Below are 16,955 nucleotides of genomic sequence, written 5' to 3' on the forward strand. Positions count from 1 at the left end.
TGGGGTTGGTGGTGGTGAGATGAGGGTGCTGCCTACACCATGTCCTGGGATGACTGAAATTCATCACAGAACAAAGACCTCTGGAGCGTACATGAGCGGCAGGCCTGGCTTCCTCCAGCAGGTTCAGGATGGGCCGTGGCACCAGGTGCTCACGGAGATTACCCTTGTAGGAAGGCTGTCTCTTGCCCCATGAGGGGAGGCTGGACCCTTCATGCCTGGTGCCCTAGAGCAGTATAGGAAATGAGTCTGATGCAGATGGGGCAGATTCTAGAGGAAGTGGAACAGCTGAGCTGTCCCCACGTGGATCCAAGCAGTTAATGTGGGAAAGAGGGGCAGCAACAGTCAGGGCAATGTGAGGAAGAGCTGACAAAGGGAAAACGATCCAGGAAGGACAAGAGCACAGCTGGCAAATGGCCTGAGAGGAGGGGGCAGATGGCCAATGAATGGCTCTGTTTGCAGTTCCCAGAAGGAAACAGCAGCAAGGCAGAGGACATCAGCTGACATCAGAAGAGAGAAAGTAAGGAGGAAGGAGGAGGAACTGGTGGGCTTGGAAGAAAGTGAATCTCAGAAGTGGCAGAAACACAGAGTGTGGGAGGAACCGGGAGCTTGAGACAAGAGGAAGGAGCTGCAAGAGGAGTCAAAGGGGAAGGGGCTGAGGGAGATCAGAGGCACCTTGAAGACTTAATGCAATTCATGATAAAACAGGGAGGCCTGCAGAGAGCAAGGCTGTGCAGAAGGATCGAGCAAGGCTGGAGGCTTCTTAGAGAGACAACCTGGGGGCTCTGAAGGATGGGAAAGTTGACACTACTTTAGCAGAAGGAACTTGACTGAATACTAAGAAGGGAAAATTATGCTTACAAAGGGACTGGATGGGCCTCTTCCTACTGATCAGAAGAGAAAGAAAGCCATGCTGAAATAGAGCTTTTGATTTAACCAGCATAAAGCTGTTATCCAGAGATTTATGGGATCCTGTTGGGGCTCTGCCCACCAATGTCAGCTGATAAAAGGTAAAGATCAAGTTTGTGAGTGTGTACGTGAGCTCCAAATACAATCAGTTAATCAAAGATGTGACACCTTTCCTCGCATGTGTATGCCCTCTTTTCTCTTGGTAACATTAGACAGAACCAGTAATAATGAGAAAGTGACCTGTGAGGTCAAACATCAAGAACTGGTCTATAACAGAAGCATGGGAATGTTTATTTGAACACACATAACGGCATTCAGAAATATACCTGCCAAAAACAAAGCTGTGTAAACCATGCAAGTGTTCAGAGTCCAGCCCAGCTCATTTATCTGTTTCTCTTAAAGAGCAGGAATATCAGCAGCAGTTCAGAACTATTCCTTAGTTTAGTGGATTTATTCTAATCATAAGAAAGCACAAAGGTGCAAATTCTATCTGTTCATTATTTCAGGAGCTTTTTGGGAAGGAAATGCTCCTGGGGCTAGAAATAGCAATCTAAAACAGAGAAGGAACACCTGGGGGAAAGTACAGTGGAGAATTAAATCAGAGTGAGAGATGAAGGTTGAGAACCTGGTAGGAGAAACTAGAAAACTTTAATAGCTATTAACGAGGTCTTCACTTACAAAGTAAAACCAGATGTATTAGAAGATGGTGATGTTAAAAAGATCTTGAAAGAACTGCATAAAATAGGGGAATTATGATGGAGTAGAGAGGTCTTAAGTACTGTCTTAAAGAACTGCTGATTAGGGGGATAAGCTGAATGTTCCACTTTTGGTGTCAAGTATGTTTCTAACAAATGGACTCTCTAGCAAACAAGAGAAGAAAAACATAAGAGAAGGAAAAAGAAAATAAAGGAAAAATGAACTGAAGTTTCTGGAAACTGAACAGCACAGGGTTTCATCTTCTGTAGCTTTTCCCTAAGGGCAGCCATAGTCTGCTCAGTGGCTCAAACTGCAACAGAAAACCCCACCATCTTTCTGACTGGAGGAACCAAGGGAAGGAGTTCAGCACAATCAGGGCTGCTGGAGAGTTGAGGGAGAATCCCTAGAAACAAGATAACAAGGGAAAGGTAATACCAAATTCTGTGTATAAAGTCTTCCCAATTTTCTAGCTGAACCCTGAAACACGCATGTATAAGACAGATTGAAAACCATAAAAACTGGGGGCTGAGCTGTTGCCCACTGCAAACATGACAGAGTTTACAGGTTGAGTCTAACCAAGTTAATTTCCTGCTAAACCAAAAATACCAACACTCTGGTTCAGTGTAGCAGAATCCAATCACCACATCATAACACTCATGTTTATAATCCCAAACTTCTAGATGTGTAAAGAGCCAGGGAAATGTTTCCCATTTTAATGGGAAAAAAGCAAATAAGATGCTAATCCCAGGACCACCCAGATGTTAACATTATCAAATATTTTACAGTTGCTATTGTAGCTATGGTCAACGAGGTAAAGAAAAATATGCTTATGAATGATAAAAGGATAAAATATCTCGGCTGAGATTCTGAAACTATAAAAAAGGATTAATTAGAAAATATAGCTCTAAAAAACACAATTATTAGAAAAAAATCGCCGGAAGGGCTCAAAAACAAAACAAAGATGGCAAATGGTAAAATCAATGAGTTTGAAGATAGACCTGAAGAAGAGAAAGGAAAAATCAGGGAAAATAATGAACAGAACCTCAGGAACCTGTGGAACATTTTCAAAAGTTCTCCCTCTAAATAACTGCAGCCCTACCAGAAGGAGAAAAGAAAGAACAAAAATAATATTTGAAGAATATGGCTGAAAACTTTGCAAATATACAGAAAGACAGAAATTTACAGATCTTATAAAGCATAGAGAACCTCAAACAGGATAAATTTGGGGAAAAAAGTATGCTCAGGCATATCATAGTCAAGCTAAAAACTAAAGATAATGAGAAAATCTTGAAAGCAGCCAGAGAAATATGACACAGTATATATACGAATATATATGTATGTGTATATACATATATTTGTAAGAGAACAATGATTCAAGTAATTGTAGGATTTCTCATCGGAAGCCATGGTAACCACAAGACAATGAAACAATGTTAAAGTGATGAAAGAAAAACAAAACTATAAACCAGAATTGTATATTCAGCAAAAATATATTTCAGTAATAAATGCAAAATATAGACATTTCTCTGATAAAGGAAAACTAGGAGAATGCATTGCCAGAGACCTGCACTACAAAAAATGTTAAAGGTATTTCTTCAGACTGAAGGAATGATGCCAGAGGGAAACTTGGATCTTCAGGAATAAAGGAAGAACAAGAGAAATGATAACTATTCTGAGTCAATGAAAAACATTTTCCTCTTGATTTCTTTAAAATACACATGGCTGTTTAAAGCAAAAATTGTAACATTGTCTTTAGGACTATAAATGTATGTAGATGGAACATATATAACAATGATAACATCCCACAATGATAACATAGTGGGAGGGATGGGTAAATGGATCTATATGATATGATTATGTGTGGTCTCTATATTTTATGTAAAGTGGGAATATGAACCCTAAGTAGACTAGGAAAAATTCAGATGTATATATTATATAAGCATATATTATATATTATTATGTTAATTCTAGAGTAACTATGAAAAAAGTAAATGCAAAGAAGTAAAGCTGAAAATCAAGAATAAGTAAAAGTTAAGTGCCTATCCATCTCTGCCTGTACATGGGGTGGGGAGGGATGCAATACCACCTTGTCTCTGTGCCTCACCCAAGGGCCAATAGAGCCAGTGGCAAAGATGACAGCTGACTTGGACTCTACAGAGAATCCTTTGCTGGGCCTTTGGGAGGAAAAGAGGGAAAAGTAAAGCCAGAGAAACAGGCTTTCTAGAACATCACAAAGGACCAAAGTTGAGCAGGGAGTCTGGCACACTGTGGGGCCAGAGAGGGACTCACAGTGTCCTAAGCATTGGACTCAGAGTCTGGAGAACGAGACTGAAGGGCCAAAGCTGCCGCTGCAATAGCACGCTGTGTGGCTTAAGTAACTCATTTGACCACTCTGGGCCATGGATTCCTCATCCAAAAGTGAGGAGGTTGGGTTTACGGCAAATTCTTATTTCTTAATTGACTGTCAGGAGGAAAGGGACAATTGGACAGCTACTGTTCCTACCTTATGTACATCTGTATTGGCAAACTGGGCTCCTTCATGTCCAGAACCAGGCTCTTTTCCCATTCTATCCTTTCCGAAATGAAGTACATTTGCACCCACTGTTTTGTTTCTGTTTGTATGCCAACAATGACTCCTAAATGTGCATCTTCATTTGGACTTCTCCTCTACGCACCAAACACACATATTCAGCTGCCTATTCAGCAGCTCTACTGAGCTATCCCACAGACACATAAAAGTCAAAATGGTTTAAACAAGTGTCTCTCAGAATTTTGTAAGTATCAAAATCATATGCAAAATGTTAGTAACAGTGAAAAAGTCCAGATTCTATTCTACTTCAATGAGTCTGTGCCTCTGTGCTCTGTATTAACTCTCCAGGTAAATCTGATACTCAATGACATTTGAGAATTTGAAAATTGAGAATTTGAGAATAACTGAATATTCTGAATCAAATCCACAATCTATTCCTAACTCTTCTACTCCTTCAACCAATTTCTCTCCAGCATCCTCACTCTCAGAGAATGGAGCTGTCATCCATCCAGAGGCGCAGGCTGGATACTTGGAGTCATCCTCTGCCATCTGCCACTCTCACCTGTAAGTGCCATCTGCTGTCAAGTCCTTCTGCATCACCCCATTGGAACTTCTGGGCTTCATTCGCTGCATCCCAGCCCCATTGCCCTATAGCGTCCTGATGCATCTTCCCGTCTCTACTAGTGCCTCTCCCACCCATCCTCCACGCTGCAGTCAAGGTAAATTTAAAAATATATGTATTTTATTTGAGACAACTTCAAATATCTACAAAAGTTGCAGTTGCAAGACTACTACAATTAATGCCTGTACACTCTTCACTCAGGCACCCTACAATTGTCCCAGAGATGTCCTGGTAAGGATCACATGGCATACCCAGTGTCCTGCCTCTCAATCTGGAGCAGTTTCTCAGTCTCCTTGACTTTCATGACCTTCACATTTTTGAAGCACATAGGCCACACATTTAATAGAATGTACCTCAATTTGAGGTAGTCTGATGTTTTATCATGATGAGACCCAAGTTATAAATTTTGAACAGAGTATTGCAAGTGTTATGTTCTTTTCATTGCATCCTCTGAGCTGTACAGAATATCTACCTGTCCTGTTACTGCTGGTGTTAACTTTAATCACTTGATTCAGACGGCATTTGCCAAACTTCTCTGTAAAGCTACTTCTTCCATCTTTGTAATAAATAAATATTTTGGGGGGAGATACTTTGAAGATACGTAAAATCCTGTTTCTCTCCTGATGTTCCTCTCAAGTTTTAGCATCCACTGACGTTTCTTATCTGAATTAGCTATTAATCTGGTGGTTGCCAACTAGTGAATTTCTAATATCATCATTCTTTCCTCTACAGGGAAGAGCTTTCTCTGGTTTCTATTTATTTGTTCATTTATATGCATATTAGTGTGGACTCAATAGTCCCCATCTTATTCAGTAGATTATAACTTGTTACTATTATTACATGTTGTGAGGCTCAAATTATCCAGATTTGGACATTTGGAGGCCCTTCAAGCTGGATGTTTTTTTTTTTTTTAATATGTGCTCATTATTCTTTGAGTACTTTCTCATTTTCTGGCACAAAAAAAAGACGTGTTGGTCTCATTTCACATTTTCCCTGTCCAGGCCTTGGAAGGGGCCACGTCTCTAATGAGTCCTGGTTGGTTTTAGGGGAATATATGGAATCCAAGATCTGAGTGCCAGCTGTACTCCTTAATATGTAGATGTTACTGCTTCAAAGCCACTCTCACCCTATATTTATTTCTCCATTTCTATATATTTAAAACCACCAGTTCACACTAATACCTCCAATTTTGATTCCACAGCATACAATTCATTCTACCTTTTATGCTTTCCATATTTATACCTCTGTTCCTACAGTTCCCATTATTTCCAATTTATTTTTAAATCTCCCTGTATATAGCTTATCTCTCAATCTTTCTGAGTCAGTAGCCCGTTCACATGTGGGTCCGGATATCTGCTAGGGCTTGCCTCCCTTGTTTAGAACATCTACCCTGGTTGAGTCTGCTTAATGGCTTTTTTGGTGAAAGAAAACAGGAAGAAATCCAAGAAAGTTATTTCTAAAGAAGGCAAGGAAAGAGATTGGAAGGAAAAGGCTAAAGAAAAGCCAGGTTATTTTTCCAAAATTCAAAACCATCACTTTCGAACCACACGTGTGCATCTCTCTGTGTGCACAGCACACACACACGCACACACACACAACTCGAGAAAGGTTTACCATCGCTCTAAGGCTGCAACTCCTATCACAAGGGTTTGGGGAAAGATCCTACATGAGGGATGCCACAGGCCTCCTTGGATACTTCCTCCCTAATTCTCCAAATGCCCTAAACAGGGGTCCCTTCTGAGTTCTACCCCATCTTCCCTCTTGCCACAGGGCATTTGTATATGCTACCTCTCTGCCTCTGTAGTCCAACTTGCCACATTTAGTTGGGGCAGAATGCTATAGACTGAATGTTTATGTGTCCCCCAAATTCATATGTTTAAGTCCTAATCCCCAGTTGGATTATATTTGAAGGTGGAGCCTCTGGGAGGTGATTGCAGTTAGTTTATGTCATGAGGGTGGAGCCCCCAAGATGGGACTCACGTCCTTATAAAAGAGGAAGAGGCAAGATCCCTCTCTGTGCACATGCCAACAAAAGGCCATCTGAGGACATAACCAGGAATAGGGCCCTCAATAAGAATCCAACCGTGCTACTTAGCATCTTGATCTTGGACTTCCAAGCCTACAGATGATAAGAAATAAGTGACCGCTGTTTAAGCCATCCGGTGTGTGGCAGTTTGCCATGGGAGCCCAGGCTGACTAAAATAGTGACTATTCTTTAAATCTCTGCTGTAGCACCATCTCTTCCTCTGGAAGCCCTCCTAGACACAGTTAGGCCACTCTGTTATCTATTGTTTTATTCATGCTCTCACAAAACATAGTGGCCCTTATTTTAGTTGGTAATTATGCACTAATTTGGGCATGTGTTTGATTAACGTTCCCAGTCCTCACTTAACTGAGAGCAGTAACAATGTCTCCTTTTGATCATAATTATGTCCCCTCAGTTTGTGGCCTAATGTTGACACATAGTAGATACTCAATAAATATTTGTCATGTGAATAAATTGTTTGTAGTTTTAGAAAAAATATTTGCTTAATAATCAAACATAATTTTTTCTATTTTGAAAAAAAGGCAAAGTGTGAAGAAATGATATTAAAATGTAGTGAGATAGGTGGCCATATGACTGTGTAGAATCCTGAAAACTCTTAGGCCTAGAAGTATAATAAGCTCTATCATCTAGAAAGACACTTATAAAATCACAGCAAGTAATCTAAATAATGTGTACAGAAAAATAATGTGGGAAATCTTTTACTGAAGAAACTTTTAATGTCATGTATATGTAAATGGTATATTTGGCTCACATCATTATTTAGGTGATTCAGGATCATTGAAATGTTAATCTTCCCAAAGAGAGAGTAGAATTTCAGTTAAAATCCACATGTGAGTGTTCATGTATGTGTGCATATTTTGAAACTGGACAGGAAGATTTTAAATTGTACTTGAAAGAAAAGATATTTGAGAACAGTCAAGGAAGCTTTTAAAATCTATTTTAATGGATAATGGATAAGGATAATGAAGGATAACTTGCTTTACCCATACAGTAAGACTTTTTTTTTTTTTTTTTTTTTTGAGACGGGGTTTCCCTCTTGTTGCCCAGGCTGGAGAGCAATGGCGCAATCTTGGCTCACTGCAACCTCTGCCTCTCAGGTTTAAGCAATTCTCCTGCCTCAGTCTCCCAAGTAGCTGGGATTACAGGCATGAGTCACCATACCCAGCTAATTTTTTGTATTTAGTAGGGTAGGGGTTTTCACCATGTTGATCAGACTGGTCTCGAACTCCTGACCTCAGGTGATCCACCCACCTCGGCCTCCCAAAGTGCTGGGATTACAGGCGTGAGCCACCATGCCCATCCTAGAGTAAGATTTTTAATAATATTACTATAATCAGAATATAGACAGGAAAACTTTTGCTAGCATTATTATAATCATGACAACATAGTTGAGCATAAGAATAAATAGATTAAAAAAGCAGAATTGAGAATCAAACCATAGTTCATATAATGAACTTAATATGTCAAGGATGATGTGTGATTCAATAAAATGAATAATATATTTAATAAGTAGTGTTGGCATAATTGTTCACCTGAACAAAACAGTGTGAGAATATACCTCCCAATACATAGTCAAAAATGAATTCCAGAATATTTCTGGTGTCTGTCAATAAGAGAATGGACAAATAAACCATGGAATATTACTTAGCAATAAAAGGAATAAACTCCTGCTTCACACACAACATGAACGGTTCTCTTAAACATAATGCTAAGTGAAAGCAACCAGATGCAAAAAAGCATATGCTGTATGACTCCACTTATATGAAGTTATAAAACCAACTGATGGTCAAAAAAATTAGAACAGTGGTTGCTTCTGGGTGTGGATGTGGGTGAGGATGCAATGGGGAGGGATGAGGTTGTGGGGGCTTCCTGGTTTGATGGCAATTTTCTGTATCTTGATGAGAGTTTGGGTTACACAGTTGTGTGCATTTTTAAAACCTCTATAAATGTACACTTGAGACTTGTGAGTTTCACTCTACGCACATTTTACCTTAAAAAAGAACCTTAAACAAATACATGTGAGAGACATGTATGCTAAAGTGGCTAGGGGTGATATGTAATGATGTATGCAAGTCACTTGGAAATACAACAAAACAATAGATGGTGTGATGGATGGGCAGAGGGATGGGTAGACGAATAGTTACATGATAAAGCAAATGTACCAAGATATTAATTCTAGAATCTAGGTGGTAGGTATATGACTGTTCTCTGCCAAATTCTATCAAGTTCTCTGTGTGCTTGAAATTTTTCAAAATAAAATTGTGGGAAAAATAAATACATTTCACAGGTACTAAATATTCAAATATAAAACAAACACCCTTCCCAATAAAATAGCCCAGGACACTAGGAAATATTTTATAGCCTTGGAGTGAACATAACTTTTAAAATAAACCAGGTAACCCAAGAAGACATAGCTATTTCATGAATGTTAACCACTTTATAAGCCAGAGGATATCATAAACAATATAAAAGAATAACAGATGGGGGAAAAGATAAATTATGTCACACAGGGCAGGCAAAGGAGTAATGTCTGTAATATAAAGAGACTTTCTATAAGTTTCTAAGAGATCAACAAACAACCCAGTAGAAAAATAGATAAGGACGGGGCCGGGCGCGGTGGCTCAAGCCTGTAATCCCAGCACTTTGGGAGGCCGAGACGGGCGGATCACGAGGTCAGGAGATCGAGACCATCCTGGCTAACACGGTGAAACCCCGTCTCTACTAAAAAATACAAAAAACTAGCCGGGCGCGGTGGCGGGCGCCTGTAGTCCCAGCTACTCGGGAGGCTGAGGCAGGAGAATGGCGTGAACCCGGGAGGCGGAGCTTGCAGTGAGCTGAGATCCGGCCACTGCACTCCAGCCTGGGCGGCAGAGTGAGACTCCGTCTCAAAAAAAAAAAAAAAAAAAAAGAAAAATAGATAAGGACATGTACAAACAACAGAAGAGAAAACACAAATCCCTGCACCATGTGAAAAGATATCAATATCACTAGCAGTCAGTTGAAAATGTAAATTAAAACAAAATGATGCTATTTATACACAATGGAATACTATTCAGCCATAAAAATGGATGAGATCCTGTCATTTGCAACAACACGGGTGCAACTGAAGGTCATTATGTTAAATGAAATAAGCCAGGCACAGAAAGATAAACATCATATGTTCTCACTTATTTGTGGGATCTAAAAATTAAAACAATTGAACTCATGGAGATAGAGAGTAGAAGGATGGTTACCAGAGGTTGGGAAGGGTGGTTGGGGAGGCGGATGGTGTAGGGGGTATGGTTAAATACCAAAAAAAAAAAACAAAACAAAAAAAAAAACCAGGAAAAGTGAATAAAACCTACTATTTGACAGCAAAACAGGGTAACTATAGTCAATAATAATTCAATTGTAATTTTAAACTGAAAGAGGCTGGGCATGGTGGCTCATGCCTATAATCCCAGCACTTTGGAAGGCCGAGGCAAGTGAATCACTTGAGGCCAGGATTTCGAGACCAGCCTGGCCAACATGGCAAAATCCCTTCTCTACTACAAATACAAAAAAAAAAAAAAAAAAAGTTAGCAGTGCATGGTGGTGCACACCTGTAGTCCCAGCTACTCGGGAGGCTGAGGCAGGAGAATCGCCTGAACTCAGGAGGCAGAGGCTGCAATGAGCCGAGATCGCGCCACTGCACTCCAGCCTGTATGACAGACTAAAGACTGTCTCAAAAAATGAATAAATAGGCCAGGTGCGGTGACTCACGCCTATAATCCCACCGGCACTTTGGGAGGCCAAGGTGGCCAGATCAGCTGAGGTCAAGAGTTCGAGACCAGCCTGGCCGACATGGCGAAAACCCATCTCTACTAAAAATACAAAAACATTAGCTGATCATGGTGGTGGGTGCCTGTAATCCCACCTACTTGGGAGGCCGAGGCAGGAGAATCTCTTGAACTCTGGAGGTAGAGGTTGCAGTGAGCTGAGATCATGCCATTGCACTCCAACCTGGATGACAAGAGTGAAACTCCATCTCCAAAAATTAAAAAAATAAAATAAAAAATCAATTAAGATAACTAAAAGGGATTGTATGTAACACAAAGGAGATATGCTTGAGAGAATGAATACCACGTTTTCCATGATGTATTATGCATTGCATGCCCGTATCAAAACATCTCATAAACGTTTTACATATATACACCTGCTGTGTACCTACAAAAATTAAAAATCAAAAAATTAAATTTAAAAATTTTAAAAATGTAGACATATGTGAAATTTTAAAATGAGGCATCATTTTTCATTGTTGGAGCAGCAACCCTTTGTGAGGGTTGATCACCTCCAGGTCTGGTGAGGATGCTGAAGCCCAGCACCATACATTCCCGGTGGAGTGTGAATGTTTGCTAACTTTCAGAAAAGTAATCTTGGCAGCAATGATGCCCAAAAGACACCCCAGATCACAGAGGAATAGGCATAATATGATCCAAATTTTGTAGAATAAAAATGTTCAAATTTTTGACCGAAGAGAAAAATGCCAAAGAAGGCACACCTAATTGTTGAAATTGGCAGGTGTAGATAAACTGTGGTCTGAAAGCTAAACTCGGCTGGTCCCTTTTTTAATAGTCCATGAGCTAAGAATGACATTTATAACTTCTTACGGGGTTAGTTACATTCTAAATGGTTATATAATTATCTACATGATATCCTTCATTTTGCCTCTTAGGCAGCAAAGCCTAAAATATTTATTAGACAGCCCTTTGAGAAAAACTTTACCAATCCCTGCCTCAGGGGAATTTTAGTTTATTTTTTATTCTTTTTCTTTTAAAATTTTACTTTAAGTTCTGGAATACATGTGCAGAACATGCAGGTGTGTAACATAGGTATACGTGTGCCATGGTGGTTTGCTGTACCTATCAACCCATCATCTAGGTTTTAAGCCCTGAATGCATTAGGAATTTGTCCTAATGCTCTCCCTCCCCTTGCCCCTCACCCGCTGACAAGCCCTGGTGTGTGATGTTCCTCTCCCTGTGTCCATGTGTTCTCGTTGTTCAACTCCCACTTATGAGTGAGAACATGTAGTGATTGGTTTTCCATTCCTGTATTAGTTTGCTAAGAATGATGGTTTCCAGCTTCATCCATGTCCCTGCAAAGGACATGAACTCGTTCTTTTTTATGGCTCCATAGTATTCCATGGTGTATATGTGCCGCATATACAGTCTTTATCCAGTCTATCATTGATGAGCATTTGGGTTGGTTCTGAGTCTTTGCTATTGTAAATAGTGCTGCAAGAAACATATATGTGCAGGTGTCTTTATAGTAGAATGATTTATAAACCTTTGGGTATATACCCAGTAAAGGATTGCTGGGTCAAATGGTATTTCTGGTTCTAGATCCATGAGGAATCACAACACTGTCTTCCACAATGGTTGAACTAATTTACACTCCCACCAACAGTGTAAAAGCGTTCCTATTTCTCCACAGCCTCACCAGCATCTGTTGTTTCCTGACTTTTTAATGATTGCCATTCTAATTGGCATTTCCTTTTACTTCTCTGTATTGTTTTGATTTTTGTAATAATCATGCATTACTTTCACAGGTTTAAAGAGGATGGACAGGTAGACAGGTAAGTAGGTAGATCAGTCACTTTGGGTGCTGTTGAAATGGATGTAAGGAGACAAAAGGAAACCAGGGACACCAGTTAGGAAGCCACTGTAACAATCCAGGTGAAAGGGAATAGTGCTTTGGAATAGATTGGGGGAAGCAGAGATGGAGACAGAGGGATAGATTTTTTGGTACCCTATGGGGGTCGCTGAGGGATTTAAAATAGATGGACACAGAAAGAAATCAAAGATCATTCCTAGGTTTCATCTTTTAGTTAAGTGGTGCCAACTACTGAGATGGAGGGACTAGGGAGAGGATATTGGAGAGTAAATCCCAAGCTCTATTTTGGGCTTGTTAAAGTTCTAAATGAAATTGTGTGAACTAAGCAGTTGGATATAGATGATTAGTGCTGCTCAGAATGTAGAGGGGGAGGCTGAGCAGGAAATACAAGTTTAAGAGTACTCATCGTGTAGACGGTACTTAGAGCTATTTGGAAGCAATACAGAGAGAAGAGAGAAGGGGATCAAGAGTCTACCTGGTGACACAGCGCCCAATCCAGCTGCAGATCAAAGGCCTCATGCATGCCTGGGGTCTGCTCTCTGCTGACAGATGCCTCTGGTGCCACTGTCTACCTGCTTGGATTCCCTCAAATCAGCTGTTCCAAAATTTCCTCTTCCCAAGGAACACTATAGCTTCATAAGAGACACTGTCCCTTCCTCACAGTCCAAGCCCAAATGCTTGCTTTCTTGCTTGAACAACCAGCTACTATGGCTTCTCCCGGCTGGATAGTCCTCCTGGCATCTTGATCTCTCAGTGGAGAGCTCAGTTCAGATCCCATTCCCTCCCAGTGTGCTCTGCCACAGTTCCCAGCCATGCAGAGTCCCCTTTCACTCATGCCATGCTTCTACTTGAGAATGCCAAGAAGGACTCACCAAGGAGCTGGTGTAGGTGGGATCTGAGGTGTCATCCTGGAGGTAGCGGGAGAGGCCAAAGTCGGACACCTTGCACACCAGGTTACTGTTGACCAGAATGTTCCTAGCAGCCAGGTCCCGGTGCACATAATTCATCTCGGCCAGGTACTTCATGCCAGCAGCGATGCCCCTGAGCATACCCACAAGCTGGATCACGGTGAACTGCCCATCATTTTGCTGTAATAAGACATAGAGGGCATTGGGATCAAGATGGGCTTCAGTGGTTAAGCAGAGGGAGAGATGCTGTGGCCCTGCTGCTTGTCAGCTTCCATCTGCTCCAGGCCGAGCCACTTACTGCATCCTCCTGCCTCCCCCACTCCCATCCCCCATCCCTCTCCATGAATGCTTTGTTCTCTTCTCCTTGCCAAGCCCTGTCAATTTTGTCTCCAAATTACATCTGAAACCCATCTACTTCTTTCCATCTCTACTGCCGCCAGTCCAACCAAGTCGCTGCCATCCATCACCTATAACAGCCTCCTTGCCCGCCCCCCAATCCATTCTCTCCAGCCAGAGCCATCTTTTTAAGACATAAATCAGGCCATGTCAGTCCCTGGCTTAAAAATACCTAATAGCCTCCCATTGCATTAAGAAAAATCTCCAAACTCCTTAGCATGGTCCACGAGACCGCTTGGGATCAGCTACTGCCTTACCTTAGGCCACCATATCCATCACTAATGTACTAAAGCCACAGTGACTGGCACCCTTTCTTCTTTTCCAAAACAAACTCTTCCTGACTTAGGGCCCTTAGCATGTGCTATTTCCTCTGTTTTCCCTCCAACAATCGACATCTACTCGCCCTTCAGTTCTCCGCTTAAATATCACTTTCTTAGAGAGGGAACCCTTTAACTGCCCCCTCCCTCAAATACGACTAGCACTTTCTGATGACAATGTTTAGTGCATGCTCTTAGTCTTCTTCTTAGCACATATCACAAGTTTTAATCGTATGTGTGTATCTGTCTGTCTGTCTCTGCTGCTTGATTTTATACTCTTTGAGGACAAAAACTCTGTCTTCTTTGGTCACCATAGTATTATCAGTGCTGTAAACTTTAAGGTAGATAGAAAATCTTAATACACATAAGTTGAATGAATGATGAACACATCTTTTCCTCTTTCCAAAATCAAGCGTGTAAAGCACCTTCTCTGGGTAATCCCAGGGCTTTCAGCCTTTAGACTGGTATAACCACACCTTCCTCATAGGGACCGTGGGTCAGGAGAACTTCATGCACAGCGTCTGGCACAGGGAACTCTCCTAGTGAATGGGAGCTGTTGCTGCTCTTCTTCATGGCAACCTGCAGTGCTGCCCTCTCTCCCATCATTTGTGGGCTCAGAGTTTCTTGGGTGGATGCCCTCCCTCTGTTAGACAACAGACTCTTCGTGAATAAAACAGTGTCTTACTCCTGTCTCCCCAAAGCTCCTGGGTCTCGACTTTGTACACACCAGTTAAATCAGTAGACCCTAGGCTATACTGCCAAGAACATATTTCCCCATCTAGTCCAGCCCTAAATGCTCCCCAAAGGGCTGAGAATTATGTTCTACAAGTAGAGCACAGCCTAGTCATTAGAATGCTCTGACTGGAGGAGAGGTGGAAGTAGGACACTTGGGGTCTACTCTGTGTTTACTGCTAAACACAGGTACTCGGCAAAACAACCATGACCTGCATCCCAGAGTCCTTATGTGAAATCCAGAAAGCATAGACAATGAGAAGAGCTCCCATCATTGAGTATCTACTGTATGCAAGATGTTACACAGTGCACTCACATGCATATGCTACTGCAAAAGCATTTCTATGCAAAAATAAGCAAGGAAAAATAAAAGACCTATTATAAAAATACTCTACTTATGAGCAACAACAACAACAATCAAAAAGTCTAACAATGATTGCATGAATTGTTGGAAACTCTGTTCCTCATGCAAGATTGCAAGCCTGGATCTATGTTCTGGGGGTTATGCTCCTTGATCAATTGAAGGAATAGAGCGAATTGACTTTCTCCCCTCCTGGAGATGTCTGCCAGTAGAAGGGCTCCCAAACACACTGTATTTGACACACTCCAAGTTCCAGGCTATTTCTAACTCTAACCTTAACCACCTCCCAACCTGCCCAGGAGAAGGGATGTATGCTTTCTCCACAACAGATTATTCTAAGCAACTCAAAAAGAAAGTATAGAGCTACTTTTTGGAAACTCTGACTGGTTTTCAGCACATTGCCCATCTGTGAGAGCTGGATGTGCAGTGAGTGATGCGGATCTTCCTTCTCACTAATACACTTCAACCAACACCTTCTCAAGAAGTTAGCCAGGCTGTTGCTAGCACCAAGTGTTTTCTCCAAGTAGGTCTCTGTGGATTTGCCTCTTCAGAAAGTTGTCATGCAATTTCTGTATATTACAGAGGTGTATCTCAGCCACAAGTCACATGGCTTGTATTTATTCAATTCAGTCTATTATTTCCTCTCTGTAAGTGTAGGCAACAGTATCTACACATATGGAATGTCTCCCTAAAAAAGATGGCATTTGGGGAGAGCACTGGGGTGGCTTAAACAACTTTGAGAAGAGTAATGTTGAAAGCACATACAGCAATGTGTTTACGTTTTTGCTTTGTTGTTTAAGTCTTCTTAGAGCTTATTTATTATCCGATTTGTTTTAAAATTTAGATTAGTCATCCTTATAGTTTCTTGGGTCAAAAAAGACCAAGAAATGATTAAAGGTCCAGGCTTTGGAACCAGCAGACCTGATTTGGATCCAGGCTCTGCAGCTTAGTGGTTGTGTGGGCTTGGGCAAGTTATTTAACCTGCAGAGCAGTTATTTCCGCACCTATAACATAAGAACATAGTGTCCATTCTTCATAGGGTTCTGGTGAGACTAGAAGAGATAACACATATGAAAGGTCCTAGCTCAGTGCCTTGTGGGCCCTAAGATGGTAGCAGTGATCCCTGCTAATATCAGCAGAGCCTTAGTAACAGCTCACAATTCAGTTTCCGTGTACCTCAGATGTGCGTGGTGAGAGAGACTGAGGACATCTGGGACCAGAACTCTGGTTCTCATGGCTTCCTGGGTATGTGGGGGAAACATCCTGGGATCATTGTTCTTGGGGAGCCCAGTACTCAGCACATGCTGAGCTCAGTAGGTAACAGATAGGCATCTGTAATTGTAGTAGATGGTTGGGACCTAATGATGCAGGCCTAAACTTCAGATCAACTAGTCACAAATGTGGGTAGCATCCGTCACTTGACTTTTGAATGGTAAATAATACTTTACATGTTTTGATATGTTTTGATCCTTAAAATTGGTCCTGTGCAGTAGGCAAGGCAGGCAATATTATATTGTTTTTACAGACAACATAAAGGAGGTCCAGAAAATGTATGTGATCAGCCTTAAATCACGGTGTGGTTTTGAGTTATACCAGTAATCAAAGTTCAGAATGGTAAATCACTTCTCCACTGACAGCCCATCTCTGATCAACTGGTAATGGTGGCCTCAAATGCTGTGTGGAGAAAAACGCTGTGCATCAGCTTTGCAGGGAGAAGAACCATGATGGATTAGTGATGCTAGTCTTATCTGGGTCTTCTAACTCCTGTCTCGTGCTTTTGCCATTGGAATGTGCTGACTCTGCAACGGG

At 41.3% G+C, this 16,955-nt stretch overlaps 1 protein-coding gene across 1 annotated transcript in view; it reads right to left on the reverse strand.

Moving 5' to 3' along the window:
* EPHB1 (EPH receptor B1) overlaps positions 1-16,955 on the reverse strand; it is a 444,507-nt gene that overhangs the window by 39,173 nt on the left and 388,379 nt on the right. Inside the window, exon 12 of the mRNA XM_025377642.1 lies at positions 13,305-13,520. Coding sequence (XP_025233427.1) covers positions 13,305-13,520 — 216 coding nt within the window. The remainder of the gene's footprint in view (positions 1-13,304; positions 13,521-16,955) is intronic.

Source organism: Theropithecus gelada, chromosome 2 (assembly GCF_003255815.1).
Source record: "Theropithecus gelada isolate Dixy chromosome 2, Tgel_1.0, whole genome shotgun sequence".
NCBI classification, from domain to species: domain Eukaryota; kingdom Metazoa; phylum Chordata; class Mammalia; order Primates; family Cercopithecidae; genus Theropithecus; species Theropithecus gelada.